General features: G+C 43.1%; 1 protein-coding gene across 1 annotated transcript in view; it reads right to left on the bottom strand.

The window, feature by feature from the left end:
• Positions 1-17,801, bottom strand: part of LOC144691460 (transmembrane protease serine 9-like) — a 170,355-nt gene that overhangs the window by 69,926 nt on the left and 82,628 nt on the right. Inside the window, exons 8-10 of the mRNA XM_078559567.1 lie at positions 4,976-5,091; positions 4,427-4,557; positions 425-492 (exon numbers count right to left, since the gene is read on the bottom strand). Of these exons, the coding sequence (XP_078415693.1) occupies positions 425-492; positions 4,427-4,557; positions 4,976-5,091 (315 nt within the window). The remainder of the gene's footprint in view (positions 1-424; positions 493-4,426; positions 4,558-4,975; positions 5,092-17,801) is intronic.

Raw genomic sequence — 17,801 nt, 5'->3', positions numbered from 1 at the left:
AATTGTCTTTAAAATTTGCAGGTCTAAACAATACCTGTGTCCAGTATTAGTTATTACATTCCCTGCCTTTTACCTCCTACTAAGGGTAGTGTTTCCTACGTTTCAGTTTATTTAAAGAAACCTAGAATTTAATTCAACTTGTCACATGCACTCAGACTTTGAGAAAATTATAATTCCCTTCCTACACTGTGCTATTCCTGATCGGACTTTGTAGATTTCAAAAGATTCTCGAGCCATAGTGAGTAGAATGGCTGTCATGAATGGTTAAATATCTATCCTTTACCATGCACAACATCTATGGAGGTTGGGATCAGCAAGTGACCTTTGCAGATTAAGTTCTGAAAGTAGAATTATGTAATCTGTTGAAGCTTCAGCTTTGTAATTATTTTACAAGTATTAAATAGGAAAATTGCAAGGGACATACCTGAATTCTACAATCTGTGAATTGTCAAATTGCATGGACAAGTTTGATGTTGAATACAGGGTTTTTATCTGTAACCAAAAGGATGAGAAGAGATTTCATTTTCTGTAGCACTTTGAGAATGCAAAAATGACGTCTAACACATAAGTACTAACAGAAGATCGGGGTGGTCAGAAAATATCTAATTCATTCATCATTTATACCCTTAGGCTAAACCATTTGCACACATCTCATTGTTATTTTAAATGAGTTTCAAATACTTTGGCAATAAAAATTGTACTAAGTTATTTTAACTTTAAAATGATTTTGGAGTTTGAAGTTATCCTTCATTCCAGCCAATTCTGTCCACCTCAGCATAATCTAAAAGAGAGAGAGGGAGAGAGAGAGAGATTGAGAGAAATGGATGGAGACAGAGATAGCAAGACAGAGAAATAGAGAGTAACAGAGACAGGTAAAAGGAGAGAAAGAGGGACAGACAGAGAGATAGAGAGAGAATGGCTTTTAGCCTTTCCTTCCTGACACTGCACAACAAATTAGGGGACATTTCTCTCCTTTCTTCTCCTGAATGCACCACAGTAATGTAGAGGAAAGATGGGTGATAATCTCTTCATCTCTTTGTCAATACGTGCACCTGACTGCAACGGAGGATGGTGCAACTGTTTAAATGGAATGCAAATTAACACCAAACCACACTATTGTTTGAGTACTTGTGCAAATTTTTTCTACTTCCTTTGGTCATGTATTGTAGTGGTAATGTCACTGGATTAGCAATTCAAAGGCCCAGGCTAATGCTCTGGGAACACGGGTTCAGGTCCCACCATGGCAGCTGGCGGAATTCAATTAATGAATAAATCTGGAATTGAAAGCTAGTCTCAGTAATGGTGACCATGAAACTATCATTGATTGTTGCAAAAACCCTAATGTCCTTAATTAATATCCTCTAGGAAAGGAAGTCTGACATCCTCACCTGGTCTGACCTACATGTCATTTCAGGCCCTCAGTAATGTCATTGACTCCTAACTGCCCTCTGAAATGGGCTTGCTAGCCACTCAGTTGTATCAAAACACTGTGGAAAGGGAATAAAACCAAACAGACTGCCCAGCATTGACCTAGGAACTCTCTCCCTAACAGCATTATAGCTGCAACAGATGAACTGCAGCGTTTCAAGGAGGCTGCTCACCACCACCTTATCAAGGGCAATTAGGAATGGGCAAAAATTGTTGGCCTTGTCAGCGATGCCCACATGTCATGAAAGTGGAAAAAATTGGCAGTAAGAATTAGATATGGGGCGGAACTTTATGCCGGTGGGATTTTGCGGTCCCGCCGAAGTCAATAGATGTTTAAATGGCTTGTTGCATTTTACCGCCCGCCTCAGCTGAAAAGGGCTGTAAAATTTCACCCATGCACACAGAGCAATAGTTACGATGAGATTGAGAAATATTTTTTAAAATCTGCCCATGAACATGTGGGTCAAGCAAATTGCACACACAGCTATAAGGGAAACTGAAAGCACCTCGGTGGAGGTCTTTCAGAGGATCACCTGCATGTTACATGGGGCCTGGATGATAGGGCAAGCTAGTGAACCTCTCCAGCTGATAGATCATGGAAAAGTGCTGCATTGGATCATGAAAGCAGATTTAAGAAAGTGGAATATAAAGCATGATGCCCAACCGCCTTGCACATGTCCAATCCACAGACTTACAAAGATGCTGCTGATTCCCCATGCCCGTAGCATCCACTATGAGAATGTACAAACCAATCAAGTTTACACGGGGTTGATACTGAAGAGTACCCATTGTCAGGCAAGGAAAACTAGCCAGGCTTGTATCCAGGGTGAAGAACATAGGGGCGAAGTAAGGCCCCGTGTTAATACAACATGACTATTCCCCTGCTGACGTCACTGTGATCAATAATTACACCTGGGTGGTCTCAGACCTATCAGGTTGTATGCGCACATGGGACACCTGGACACCCCCATAACATAACCAATGTCACTGCTTGTGGGTTCAGTTAGGATCCTGGTGGCTTCAATTGAACTATGTCAGCACAGTCAGGCTGGCATTACCCATTCACTCTTAGCTATCAGGAGAAAGGAACATACTGTGTCACCACTATGGTGACTGTCATGATTTATGGGGGTAACACAGCGTGCCCTATTAAACATCCCAGCTTTTGCTTCACACTGAAGCTGCCCACAACTAGCAACATATGTTATTAAACATCAAACCCCATACACAAGAAAAGTAATAATAAACAACACGCTTCAATATGAATTATACAATTATATGGCATGATTTGGATATAGTATTCTGTTTCTATCTGAGGACTTCATTGAACTCATGCCACATCTAAAATCCTCCCGAAACATCTCTGTTGCTGAAGCAAGACAATGCAAAAGTTGTTGTTGAAATTAATAGCTTAGAGTATAACTCACAATGGTGAAGATTTAACATATCAGCTCATCTTTGGGTTTGTATTATTGAACACAGTCTGGTAATAGTTCAATTGGTAGTAGCCGTTTATCTATTGCATGTAACTAACTTAATTAAGGAAGCTTAAGTGCGGTCTTGGGATGGTAGCAAAGGCCCAGATCTGGAGGGAAATTAAATAAAGACCTTCCTCCTCTGAGACTTGAGCCACACAAGGCCTACATTTTAATAAATACTAACAGCTACAATCAAGATAAAAAGATCAAGCAGATGTTACCCCAGGCGGAGCAGGATCAGAAAGGAAAATAACAATTGAAATTGAGGGATTGGAGAGTGCTCCTTTTCAAAGATGTAGACTGTAAGAATCCTGGGAAATCCCTGAGTCAGGTTTTCTTGCTAAATAATGACAATAACTTAAATACTATGACTTGCTCTAATGCTTCTTTAATTTTATTGTAAGTGACTTCACACTCCTCTCTGAAATGACTTTAATTACATTATAAATTAGAACCTACACTGGCAGCGATATGGCAATACTTACACTGAACTTATTAAAAATATTCCTGCTGGTAATACGCCATAGGTAAAAGCAGTTTGAGAGGTGACTGGATTGGAAACTTTGGCTTGGGCCTTTGTTGATTGAATGTTTAACTGGTCCCCAAGATTTTGAAAGGAACCAAATGGTCAAAAAGTAAACCTTAGCAAAAATCTAGCAGGATGTGAAAATAGACAATGCGCTGAATGAGAACTAAAAGTTTGACATGTTAGTGGAATCCCAGGCCCAGATATTGGCAGAAAAGAGCCAAAATAACCGAGTACCAACATCACCATATTTCTCTTGCTTTGGTCAGTGTTGGCAATTGAATGTTTACAAGCTGATAGCTTGATGAATGCTGGAAGCCAGAGATCCTGGAACTCTGACCTGGCTTGGGCGGGCAAATGGATACATGATATATTTTATAATAGCATGATAAAACATAAGAACACTGGCCTGAACTGGTCTTGTATACCTTAAAATGGAACACCAGTTAAAACTGGGAAATAAAAGTACTGATGCCAACTGTTTGTTCCTTCTGGGTCATGGGCCGTACAAATAATAGTGAGGTAATGATTGGGTTAAGTGTGTCTCCATTGGCTTGGCTGTGTAAGGAAATTATAAGGAGGGATTCTCTGAGCAGAGATTAGAGATATTCAGCCAGACAAGGTTTGAGACCATATCGCAGATGAACCCTTGCAGGAGGATCAGCTCACGGAGGGACTCACGTATACATGCCACATTGACTGGCACAATGGTGCCTAGGGCATTGCCATTTGGCATTGTCACATGGAGATTGCACTTCTACCCAAAATGTAACAATAATGTTGTTGCGCTTTGATACTAGCGCTAAGACATTAGTATGTCTCAAGTTTTACTTATACTGAATAAAACATAACCACTGTCATCAATAAGGGTGATCACTTTGAATCATTCTGGAACTTGAGAGTGAAGCGATTCAAAGGTCAATTCTGAACCTCCTAACTCCAACAAAACAATGTTGGAGGATAATGGCTTTCGAGGGAACAAATGAACTCTTACTTGTGTCTCAATGTCATTCGCTAATTGAGAGAACTCAGTTGAACTGGGTGTTGCCAAGGCATCATGGTAAGCAATATTTAATATTCTGAAATTTACGCTGAAGAAAACATCACTTGATCTGGAAGCTGCAGCTTTGAAAGAAAAGAAACATAAGTTATTGCTGTTGTTATATTGTACTGTGAATCTGAGCCAAAAATCAGCAAGTAGTAACAGTACAATGTTCTCTGTAAGGGCCCTCAATCACATTAAGGGATTCAAATTGGGAAACATGCTTTAAAAAGTCCCTTCTCCCGCCTAACTCCTTATTTGTTTATTAACTTATCTATCTAAAACAGAAAAAATTCTGTTTTTGTTTCAGATTTCCAGCATCCGCAGTATTTTGCTTTTAACTTATCTATCTATCAATATACTTATCAATATCTACCTAGTGCAAATTTGGGATTTGAATTAAGAAAATATAAGAAAAAACTATCTCAAGAGATTCCCAATAAGAAATTACCAGTTAACCAATACATTAACCAATTACTGACTGGTAAACCTGATTCTTACCTTGTGTCAGAAAGACTCCTAGAAGAAATGCTGCAACTGCTGCAAGAATCAGAACAGCGGAAGTAACCACAATGATGATCACAAGACTTTTGGACTTATTCATTTTGAATAACTGAAATTTTTAAATATTTGCAACCTTCAGTTTCTCTGTGAAGAAAAGAAAAGTAGCTTGCTTTACACTTTGTCAGGTTAAGAAAATACTTACAATATTTACGGGCATCGTAGGCAAGGTCAGCATTTGTTGCCCATCCCTAATTGCCCTGGAGAAGGTGGTGGTGAACCTCCTTCTTGAACTGCCGTAGTCCATTTGTTGTAGATACAGCAATAGTGCTGGAAGGGAGTTCCAAGATTTTGTTCCAGCAACTGAAGGAATGGCAACGTAGTTCCAAGTCAGGATGGCATGTGACTTGGAGGGGAACTTGCAGGTGGTGGTGTTCCCATGCATCTGCAGCCCTTGTCCTCCTGGGTGGTTGAGGTCATGGGTTTGGAAGGTGCTGTTGAAGGAGGCTTGGTGAGTTGCTGCAGCGCATTTTGTCGAAGGTATCTATTGCAGCCATTGTCTGCTGGTGACTGAGGGAGTGAATATTTAGGATGGTGGATGGGGTGCCAATAAGCATGCTGCTTTGTCCTGGATGGTGTCGGGCTTCTAGAGTGTTGTTGGAGCTGCACTCATCAGGCAAGTGGACAGAGCCTGATTTTTGTGGAGAAGGTGGAAAATCGAGTCAGGAAATTTCTCAACTTGGCAGATCCCTTTCCCTTAAAAAGACCCCTGCCCACCATAATGTTCCAGACAGGTGGGGTGAGATGGAGCTGGGCCTGTTGCTTCTGGAGGCAAGCCGAGGTAGCAACTGAAGTGGGAAGATGGCCAGGCCAGCAGGCTAAAACATCTGCCTTTCTTTACTGGGACATCGGCCCAGTTAATGTTAATGGTGAATGTCATGTCCTCAAACCCTTGCCCCTCACCCACTCTCCATGCCCCCTCCATGCCCCCACACACTCCCCATGGCCCTCATGCTCCTTCATATCCCCCACGCCCCTACATACCTACATTCCCGCACCATGACCCCCATGTATCCTACATAGCCACTCATCAGTGTCCATTATGGATAGACCTCACGATGTCATAGAGTCATAGAGATCTACAGCACAGAAAAAGGCCCTTCGGCCCATCAAATCTGTGCCTGTCAAACAAGTACCTAACCTAATCCGATTTTCCAGCACTAGGCCCATAGCCTTGTATGCCATGGCATCGCAAGTGCACACCCAAATACTTCTTAAATGTTATGAGGGTTTCTGCCTCTACCACCCTTTCAGGCAGTGAGTTCCAGATTCCCACCGCCCTCTGGGTGAAAAATTTTTTCCTCACATCTCCTCTAAACCTCCTGCCCCTTAACTTAAATCCATGCCCCCTGGTTATTGATCCCTCCACCAAGGAGAAAAGTTCCTTTCTGTCTACCCTATCTATGCCCCTCATAATTTTATACCCCAATCATGTCCCCCCCCAATCTCCTCTGCTCCAGGGAAAATATCCAATCTATCCAATCTCTCCTCATAACTAAAACTCTCCAGCCCAGGCAACATCCTGGTAAATCTCCTCTGCACTCTCTCTAGTGTAATCATACCCTTCCTTTAATGCGGATTCCAGAACTGCACGCAATACTCTAGCTGTGGCCTAACCAGCGTTTTATACAATTCCAGCATAACCTCCCTGCTCTTATATTCTTGCCTCGGCTAATAAAGGCAAGGATCCCATGTGCCTTCTTAACCACCTTATCTACCTGTCCCGCTACCTTAAGGGACCGGTGGACATGTACACAAGGTCCCTCTGATCCTCAGTACTTCCTAGGGCCCTACCATTTTACATGGGCAGGCCAATTAAGGTCCACCCAGCGTAAATCGTGGCAGCCTGTTTAAAAAAGCTGCTGCAGCCTTTCAAAGGCACTGAATGATGGCCAGTGGAAGAGCTCCCCAGAGCGCTGCTGGTGAGCAGGCCAGGCAGTCGGGTAAGGCAGGGGGGCACTGTGCCCCTCATTTTTCGGATGATTACCTTGTTGCCCTCCTCGAGGAGCTGGCAGCTCGGGCGGGGGGGTCCTCGCACCCCAGGATGGGAGGAGGAAGCCCCCCCCCACATAACCAAACATGCCTGGGAGGAGGTGGCGGAGGTGGTGAGCTCCCGCGACGTGGTGCGGCGCACCTGGACACAGGACCGCAAGCACTTCAATGACCTCTTGCGCTCAGGAAGGGTGAGTACCATGTTGCATTGGTCACTTAACCCAGCAGATAGACTTTTCCCCCTAGCGGCCCCCCACCTCCCCCAAGTCTGAGTATAATGAATTGAATCATTGATGGCATGTGTGTCCTTCGCTGGGTGGGCGATCAGATATTGCCCATGCCGAGGTCACCATGAGAGGGTGGTGAAGAGATGGGTTCTGCACCTGCAGCATGTGGTACATTGAGACCCACATTGCTGTTTTGGGGGCAACCTGGAGGATCTGCACCTAGGCATTGTGCTGGAAATCCAAGACATGTCAAAGTCAGGGTGATGACATGCTGGGAGGGGAGCTTCAAGGTGGCATGGCACCGATCGATCTACTGCCCTCTGCGCTCCACATGCTTGCATCTCCTTGCTATGGAAGGTTAGACTGTGTGTTGCCAAATGTGATGTAGGCAGCATTTGGCCAAGGGGGGGTGGGTGGGGAGACAGGCCTGTCATCTTTGTGTGAGTGTTCAGCAGCAACGGGGTGAGGAGGCACTGGAGCCCTGCAATGTCTCACTCTGGTTGGGGTGGGCCATGCGCAAAGATAATCCAGGTACAAGTAGCACTAATCTCTTCTCTCCTTTTCAGGAGAAGAATGTACATAATGCCCCTGAGCGGGTGAGGACTGGCGGAGGGCCGGCCCACGTGGCGATGCTTAGCCGGTTTGAGCAGGAGGCCCTAGATCTGGAGAGGCACCATGTGCCCAGGTCCACCGGTGTCGGTGAAGCAGGTAGGTATGTGCAGGTAGGTATGGGCAGGTATGTTTGCCCAGCACTGAGGTCAACATTGTTCTCCCAACAGCCATGGCAGTACTGAATGTTCAATGATTGAAGTTTGCAACATGACTTGACCATTGCTTATGGAAGGATGAGCGCATAATGACCCGGGGGGCAGGGATGCACATTGACATTGTCTCCACATTAACTAATCAAATGTCCTTGTTCTTCCTTTCAGCATCAGTGGAGCAGGGCCCGGAGGAGGAGCAGCAGAGGCCCCCTCTCACACCTGATGGCCCTGAAGTCTCAGACTCACCAGCGTCACACCATCTCTACGAGGCAGGAACCAGTGCAGATACTGGCACCTCGGTGGAAATTAGAACATCAGCTAGTGTCCCGGGGCACAGCGGTGAGGGCACTTCACAGTCGCTAGAGGAGTTGCAGGAGACAGAGAGTGCCCATGGCGCCAGCAGTCAAAGGACTGCAGGGGACCAGGCACATGCTCAGTTGGTGGCTGATGATGTGCCTCTGGAGTCGTCCGCGATGCAGCAAACGCAGGAAATGCGGCCAGGTGTGCAACAGCATCTGGTGGAGATCAATGCTGGGTCCTCAGGTTTTACAATTTATATTAATGGCTTAAGTGAAGTGACAGAGAGGAATGTATCCAACTTCATTGATGATATAAAGCTAGGAGGATGGAAAGAGGTCACAAAGGGATATAGATTGATCGGGCAAGAAAGTGGCAGATGGAATATAAGGAGGGGAAATGTGAAATTGTCCACTTTGGTAGGAAGATGCTCCACAGCAACTGAAGGCCCTGTGATTGGTGTGTACTGTGCCTCCAGCCACTTCTACCATGGCCTGTATGATGCCCCATGCTGAAAAGGAAGGTCACGCAGGCGTCCTCTACATGTACCAGAAGCATTTAAACTGGTGCTGTCGTGATATCATTCAGCCCTACTGGCTGATGTGATACTCTGCTGCAAATTGGATCACGCAACTCCATGTTACTGCATCCTCACAGGGAGAACAGAGGATTTGGTGACCTGTCCACACAAAGGCTGCAACAGCTGTGGGGACTGAAGGTTGCAGTGCCTCTGGCTGCAGGACAATAGGGAGATGGAGCAGAAGCAACATCACCTAAAAGCAAAAATAGTCAGTTACATCTGAGTTACAGTGAGTTATATTGAGTGCACAATGTTGGACTGTTTTCTCATTTAAATTTGTCTAGTTGCTTTAACCGCACACACACACACACACACACACACACACACACACACACACCTGTAACAATTCAAGATAAGGTTGCATGCTGCCATCCTGAAATTGATCCATTTATTCCTAATTTCTTTATTGTGTCCATTTATCAATCCTCAATCCATGCTAATATATTACCCCAATACCATGAGATCTAAGTTTGTTCAATAAACTATTGTTGGCACCTTACTGAATGCCTTTGACAATCCAAATCTGCTACATTCTATGGTTCTCCTTCATCTATCCTGCTAATTAAAACCACATAAATTCTAATAGATTTATCAAATCCAATTTCCCTTTCCGAATACCGTGTTTATTCTGCTTAATCATATTATGACTTTCCGAGGACCCTGCAGTAGATGCTAGCATTTTTCTTACTACTGATGTTAGGTTAACTGGCCAAGGGTTCCCTGTTTTCTCTTGCTCTCCTTTCTTGAATAGTAGAGTTACATTTGCTGCCTTCTAATCCATAAGGATCATTCCAGAACCTAGGAAATTCTGGAAGATCAAAAGGGCTGTTTCTCATGTGTCAGTGCAGACTCGATGGGCCGAAGGGCCTCTTCTGCACTGGGATTCTGTGATTCTGTGATTCATTGCATCCACCATCACTGCAGCCATCTTTATTAAAACCCAGGTCCCAGAATATAGGCAATCAGATCCAGGGGATTTGTTGATTTTTAGTCCTATTAATTTCCCCTGTACTTTTTCTTTACTAAAGTAAATTACTTCAAGTTTTTCACTCCCATTAAGCGCTTGGTTCCCCACAATCTTTGGTACAGTCTTTGTGTCATTTATTGTGAAAACTGGCAACATAACATATTAAGCCTTGTCTCACTATTCAAGACTAGAGGCAGAATTTTCTGCCTGTCGGGTGGGCGGGCCTGACCCAATCTCTGGCGGGTGGGGAGCCGATCCCCGCCGGAGAAGCGGGTACCGCCGTCATTTTACGTGGGCGGGCCAATTAAGGCTCGCCCAGTGTGATGACCGGCGGGAAGCGCTATGCGCTCCGTGTGCTGGTGGGGGGGAATTCCCCAAAAGCGAGAGTGCGTTTTTCACACATGCGCATGAAGGAGCGCACATCTCCCTGAGGCAAAGTGCTGCCTCAGGGAGATCGCTTCCGCTTTGAAAAATATTAAAAATAGAAGAAAAAAAATTCCCTAACATGTCCCCCTCATGTGGCCATGTCACATGAGATGGGACATGTTCATAATTTACATAATAACTTTATTAAACTTTTTAAATCCCTACATGAAACCTCATCCCGCCGGTGGATGAGGTTTCATGTTTTTCCTATTGCCCGCCGGGGCTCCTGGCCTGCCCGCCAATCTTAAGATTGGATGGGCAGGTCCTTTAATTGCATAATTGATCCTGTCAATGGCCTCAATTGGCCATTGACAGGTTGGCGGGCCCGCAGCTGATTTTGCTGCACCCCCGCCTTCCTGAAAATTTAAATGGTGGGGGATGACATTGGGGGTTCCGCCCAATGTCATCCCGCGTCATTTTACACGTCGGCGAGCGGGCCCCACCCCCTGCTCGCCGACAGCAAAATTCTGCCCTAGATCTAAAATAGCCTGTTCTCTAGTTGATTCTTAACACACTGTTCTAGAACAATGTCTCAAATGCATTCCATGAACTCATTCTTGCATTACCATTGTTACATTCTCCACTAATTTGCTTATTATTCATTGTGCAACACTATGATTACTACAAGCAGCCAATAAACTACTCCTACCAGACTTTACTGCCCTTAGTTATTTCTTAGCTGCACCCATACCAATTCTACATCCTGATTTTCTGAGCTAAGATCCTTATATAAATATATAAATACCCTCGCAGGGGTATTTGCGAGTACTTGTGGAGGAGGGTTTAAACTAGATTGGCGGGGGATGGGAACCTGACTGGGGAGATACAAGAGAGGAAAACAAAGATAGGAATGAAAGACAGAAAAGTAGAAAGCAAAAGTGGAAGGCAGGAGAAACAAGGGCTGGCAACAAATAGGGCCATAGTACAAAAAAAATGTGTAAAAATGCTAAAATGACAACTCTAAAGGCACTGTACCTGAATGCACAGAGCAGTCACAATAAGGTAGATGAATTAACAGCGCAAATAGATAGAAACGGGTATGATATGATTGTGATTATGGCTGCAGGGTGACCAAGGCTGGAAACTGAATATCCAAGGGTACTTACTATTTAGGAAAGATAGGCAAAAAGAAGGAAAAGGAGGTGGAGTGGCATTGCTGGTTAAGGATGAAATCAGTACAATAGTGAGAGAGGATATTGGCTCAGAAAATCTAGATGTAGAATCAGTCTGGGTGGAGCTAAGAAGCAACAAGGGGCAGAAAACATTAGTGGGAGTTGTCTACAGGCCTCCAAACAGTAGTGGTAAGGTAGGGGGCAGCATTAAACAGGAAATTGGAGATGCATGTAACAAGGGTGCTACAGTAATCATGGGTGACTTTAATCTACATATAGACTGGACAAACCAAATTAGCAATAATACTGTGGCAAATGAATTCCTGGAGTGTATATGAGATAGCTTTTTAAACCAGTACATCAAGGAAACAACTAGGGAACAGGCTATCCTAGATTTGGTATTGTGCAATGAGAAGGGGTTAATTAATAATCTAGTTGTTCGGGTCCTTTAGGGCACAATGACCATAACATGTTAGAATTCTTCATTAGGATAGAAAGTGAAGTAGTCCAATCCAAAGCTTGGGTCTTAAATCTAAACAAAGGAAACTACTAAGGTATGAGGCATGAATTGGCTAAGATAGATTGGGGAACTTCATTACAAGGCATGACAGTGGGAGAGCAATGGCTAATACCTGAGGAACTGATGTATGCATTGCAACAGTTATATATTTCTTTCTGGCGCAAAACACAACACGAAAAGTGGCCCAATCATGGCTAACAAAAGAAATTAAGGATAGTTTTAGATCCAAAGAGGAGTAATATAAAGTTGTTAGAAAAAGTAGCAAGCCTAAGGATTGGGAGCAGTTTAGAATTCAGTAAAGAAGGACCAAGAGATTGATTAAGAGGGGAAAAATAGAATGTGAGAGTAAACTTGCAAGGAGCATAAAGGTGGACTGTAAAAGCTTCTATAAGTGTGTGAAAAGAAAAAGAAATAGTGAAGACAAATGTAGGTCCCTTACAGTCCAGAAGGGGAGAATTTATAATAGAGAATAAGGAAATGGCAGAGCAATTAAACAATTACTTTAGTTCTGTCTTCATGGAGGAAGACACAAATAACTTCCCAGAAGTGCTAAGGAAGCAAGGGTCTAGTGAGAAGGAGGAATTGAAGGAAATTAGTATTACTAAAAAAATAGTGCTAGGGAAATTAATGGGACTGAAAGCCAATAAATCCCCAGGGCCTGATATTCTACATCCCAGGGTACTAAAGGAGGTGGCCATGGAAATAGTGGATGCATTGATTGCCATCTTCCAAAATGCTGTAGATTCTGGAATAATCCTGGCAAATTGGAGAGCGGAAAATGTAACCCCACTATTTAAAAAAGGAAGGAGGGAGAAAACAGCAAATTACAGACTGGTTAGCCTAACATCAGTTGTAAGGAAAATGCTAGAGTCTATTCTAAAGGATGTGATTACAGGACACTTAGTCTAATTCTGTTGATATTTTCTAAGTCAACATGGATTTATGAAAGGGAAATCATGATTGAAATCAAACCTACTGGAGTTTTTTTGAGGCGGTAACTAGCAGAATAGATAAGGAAGAACCAGTGGATGTGGTGTATTTGGATTTTCAGAAAGTTTTTGATAAAGTCCTACATAAGAGTTTAGCATGCAAAATTAAAGCACATGGGATTGGGGTAATATATTGACATGGATTGAGAATTGGTTAGCAGACAGGAAACAGAGAATAAAAATAAATGGGTCTTTTTTGGAATGGCAGGCGGTGACTAGTGGGGTACCACAGGGATCAGTGCTTGGGCCCCAGCTATTCACAATATACATCAATGATTTGGTTGAGGGAATAACATGTAATATTTCCATATTTCCATTTGCTGATGACACGAAACTTGGTGGGAATGTGAGTGGTGAGGAGACTGTTAAGAGGGTTCATGGTGATTTAGTCAGGTTGAGTGATTGGGCAAATACATGGCAGATGCAGTATAACATGGATAAGTGTGAAGTTATCACCTTTGGCAGGAAAAACAGAATGGCAGAGTGTTATTTAAACGTTGATAGATTGGGAAATGTTGATGTACAAAGGGACCTGGGTGTCCTTGTACACCAATCACTGAAAGCAAGCATGCAGGTGCAGCAAGTAGTAAAGAAGGTAAATGGTATGCTGGCCTCCATTGTGAGAGGACTTGAGTACAAGAGCAAGGATGTCTTACTGCAGCTTTACAAGGCCTCGATGAGACCAAACCTGGAGTATTGTGTGCAGCTTTGGTCTCCTTATCTAAGAAACGGTATATTTGCCATAGAGGGATTGCAGCGAAGGTTCACCAAACTGATTACTGGCATGGCAGGATAGTCATATGAGGAGAGATTGGGCCGACTAGACCTGTATTCACTGGAGTTTAGAAGAATGAGAAGCGATCTCATTGAAACGTATGAAATGCTGACAGGGATGAACAGACTGGATATAGGGATGATGTTTCCTCTGGGAGGGGGGTCTAGAACAAGGGGTCACAGTCTTAGGATACAGGGAAGGCCATTTAGGACTGAGAAAAGGAGAAATTTCTTCACTCAGAGGATGGTGAACCTGTGGAATTCTCTACAGGCCAAATTACTGAATATATTTAAGAAGGAAATAGATAAGATTTCTGGACTCCAAAGGCGTCAGGGGGTATAGGGAGAGAACAGGAGTATAGCGTTGATAGAGGATCAGACATGATCCTATTGAATGGCGGAGCAGGCTCAAAGGACTGAATGACATACTCCCAATCCTATTTTCTATGGGCAGAATTCTCTGGTCGGTGAGTGGGAGTGGGAGTGGGGCCCGCTCGCCGACACGCAAAATGACGCGCAGTGATGGCAGGCGGGTGTCCCGATGTCATCGTACACCATTTAGATTTTCAGTTCGGCGGGCACGCAAAGGCCTATTAAAGCCATTTAAATAGTAATTCATTCAATTAGCTGAGCTGTCCGTCTAACCTTAAGGTTGGTGGGCAGTCAAAGAGCCCAGGCGGCCTTCACATTTTTCATGAAACCTCATCCACAAGCGGGATGAGGTTTCATGAAGTGTTTTACAATCTAATAAAAATTTTAACATTTCTTCTTTGACATGTCCCAGCTCATGTGACAGTGTCACATGAGGGGACATGTTTTAAAAGTTTTTTTCCACCTTTATTTAAATAAACACATGCCAAACTATTCGCACATGCACAAAACAGCGCAGGGAACGACTCAGGTAATCCCACCCCCCCTCCCCCAAAGGAAGCGATCAGCGCTTCCAGGCGACCGTCATGCTGGGCGGGCCTTAATTGGCCTGCCCACGTAAAATAGCGGCGTGGCCCCACTCGGGGGCACCGATCAGGTTCACGCCCGCCCCCGCACAACCCCGCGGACGGGGGGAAGATTTTTCCCTATGTTTCTATGTTCCTCATGGCTGTCTTTATCTCATCCTATATCATCAGGGCTTCCCCCCCACCCCTACTTTTTCATTTTGTTTATTTTTTCTAAAAGTCAGGTATCCCACAATATTTAGTTCCCAACTTTGGTCATCTTGCAACCCTCAGTAATAGCTACTATATCAAACCCATTTATCTCCTCAATCTGCGCCATTAATTCATCTATCTGGTCACAAATGCCACGTGCATTCATATGTAACATCTTTAATTTTAACCTTTTATTATTTTTCCTGGATATTTTAGTTCATAATATCGTATTATCATTGCTAATCTCTCTGTTCCTTCCTGACACACTCTGTTTGGCTTTACCCAAATCACAACACTGCTGCATAGCTTTGATGTTTCTCCTGAGGCTTAATGATTTACCTTTACCTGAGCATCCCTTCACTTTCTTAGCTTAAAGCCCTATCTACCATCTTAGATATTTGATCGACCAAGACACTGGTCCCAGCTCGATTTAAGTGGAACCCATCCCATGGAAAAGCTCTCTTTTCCTCAGTGCAGAAGTTAGTGTACCATGAATTGAAATTTCCATCACCCACATCAATCTTTCAAACACACATTTAAGCCTTTAATCTGTTGTCCCAGTGCCAATACTGATTCAGTTTAAAATGATCCCACAGACGCCGGAATGGTTGAAATCCAAGTGATGGCTAAAGATAAAACAGAGCATATGACGTGTATCAAACAGAATTAGGAAAATCAACAGCAGAAACTTGAGGCGAATTGAAATTCCTCTCCCAAAGAAAATTCATGTGACTGAGTAATAATAAGGACAGTAAGCCATGATGAACACACAGCAAGATTATTTAAGCAAACAATTTTAATTGTTCAGAAATTAATAATGTACCTGCGCATTCTACAACCTCAACCCCCTGTATAAAAAAATCTTTCTTCTACTGTCTGTCTTAAATTGCTTACGTTGAACCTTACATCTATGCCCTTGTTCTAGACCCTTCAATCTGTAGAAACAATTTATTTCTATCCACTCTTTCTCAAACCCTTCAGCATTTTAAATTAAGTATATTTCCTTTATAAGCATCAGTAGTGTTAATGCAATAAAGGCATTTGAAAAGATGGTGAGAAATCATTAGAAAACATAATAAGATAGTCTTAACATAATAAGATAGTCTTACCTGAGACCACATTGAGCTGTGGATAGAAATGGTGTGGAAAGCATGAAGTCAGTTAAATAGTGTTTCCTCTTAGGCAGCTGGGGAGAATTTAAGACTGAGCAACTCGTCCAATGATAAAGAACAAGTTAAACTTGTTCTGCCAAATGATTTCTGACTGATGGCTAAAAGGGAGGCTAATGAGTACTTCTCAAATAAGTTTTTTCTATCCACTGTGTTTTAAGTTACTGCTGACATTTTAGGTGAAAAGCATAAAATCTGTGCTTATTTTTGTTTATTTATTGCATTGTGATTTCTCATTACTACACTTAGACCATTTGACCTCTGGTTTCACTGCTCATAGTGAGCAAAGAATCTACCCCATTAGAAAGCTTCAGGATGAATCAGATTAAAATCTGTCAAGAACATAATCGACCTTACAATCAAGTTACAAGCTTCAATTTAAAAACAAAATGACACAAGTTCCGGGAGACAATCACCTGACTATGAAAAACTCTATTTTTATCTCTGAGCACATTGAGATCAGCAAAGGAAACCATCACAGCCAAGTTCCTTGGCACAAGTAACATTGTCCTATTTTGCATTTAAGTTTTCTTATAGATGGAGAATAGTTATTGGTAGACCCATTCCTCTCACTACTCTTTTCTCAGGAGTTATCATACAAGTTTCACTATTAGACAAAGGTGGACTGGTGAAAAACAATGGACCACAACTGAGCATGAATGTGAAATAGTTAATATATTTAATGATTGCTTCTTCCAAGTATTCACTAGAAAATTGTAATTCCTCCATAATTGAAGATAATCGGCCAGAATTTTCCGCTCCTGCCAGCAGTAGGAATTGTGGCGGGCAGGGGCACAAAATCTGGAGTGACGGCAAAAGTCAGTTTCTCACCGGCGGGAAATTACTTTGAAATTTTGTTCTCTTTCCTGTGGGTTTAAGGCAGGTCGACTTTCCCACTGATTGATGTCGGGAACCACATTTGGATCCATTTGCATCTAATGAATGCTCAATAAAAATACAACTGGCCAGGATCATGTTCTCCCTCTGAAGTTAATTGCCCCTCCAGTGGATAATTAGAATGGTCGGCTTGTCTGTCTGTTTCTGCTACGAGATTTCAGTGCTTGCCTGAAGCTGCACCAAGGCTGGTGCATGGACAGCAATACCAGTGGGGAGGGGGAAGACGGAGGCATGAGCGGGGGTGGGCTCGTGGAACATGGGAAGGAAGGGGGAAGGCAGAGGCATCACTGTGGGGAGAACGAGTGGAACACAGGAGGGAAGGGGGTAAGATGGAGGCATGACTTGGGGGGTGGTGGTTAAGCAACAGTTTTACATTGTTTTCGTTATCTGTTTCAGGAAGTTAGAACGCAGCAATTTGTCTGCCTATTCCAATAGTCTGCCTATATTCTCTTGAAATTTATCATTACCCTCCTCACAGTTCACAATACTTCCAAGTTTTGTGTCATCTGCAAATTTTGAAATTGTGTCCTGTGCACCCAAGTATAGGTCATTAATCTATACCAAGAAAAGGAGGGGCTCCTAACACCAACCCCTGGGGAATCCCACTATTAACCTTCTTTCAGTTCAAAAAATCATCATTTGCCATTACTCTCTGTTTCCTGTCACTCAGCCAGTTTTGTATCCATGCTGCTACTGTCTTTTATTCCATGAGCTCTAACCTTTCTCACAAGCCTGTTATGTGGCACTTCAGCAAATGCCTTTTGGAAGTCCATGTATATCACAATAACTGCATTACCCTCATCAACCCTCTCTGTTACCTCATCGAAAACCAAATTAAAGAAAGAAAGATTTGCATTTACATAGCACTTTTCACAATCACCAGACACCTCAATGTGCTTTTCAG

This window comes from Cetorhinus maximus, chromosome 2 (assembly GCF_964194155.1).
Source record: "Cetorhinus maximus chromosome 2, sCetMax3.hap1.1, whole genome shotgun sequence".
Taxonomy (NCBI): domain Eukaryota; kingdom Metazoa; phylum Chordata; class Chondrichthyes; order Lamniformes; family Cetorhinidae; genus Cetorhinus; species Cetorhinus maximus.
Note: the sequence above shows the minus strand (reverse complement) of the source record. Positions and strands in the feature narration are given on the sequence as shown.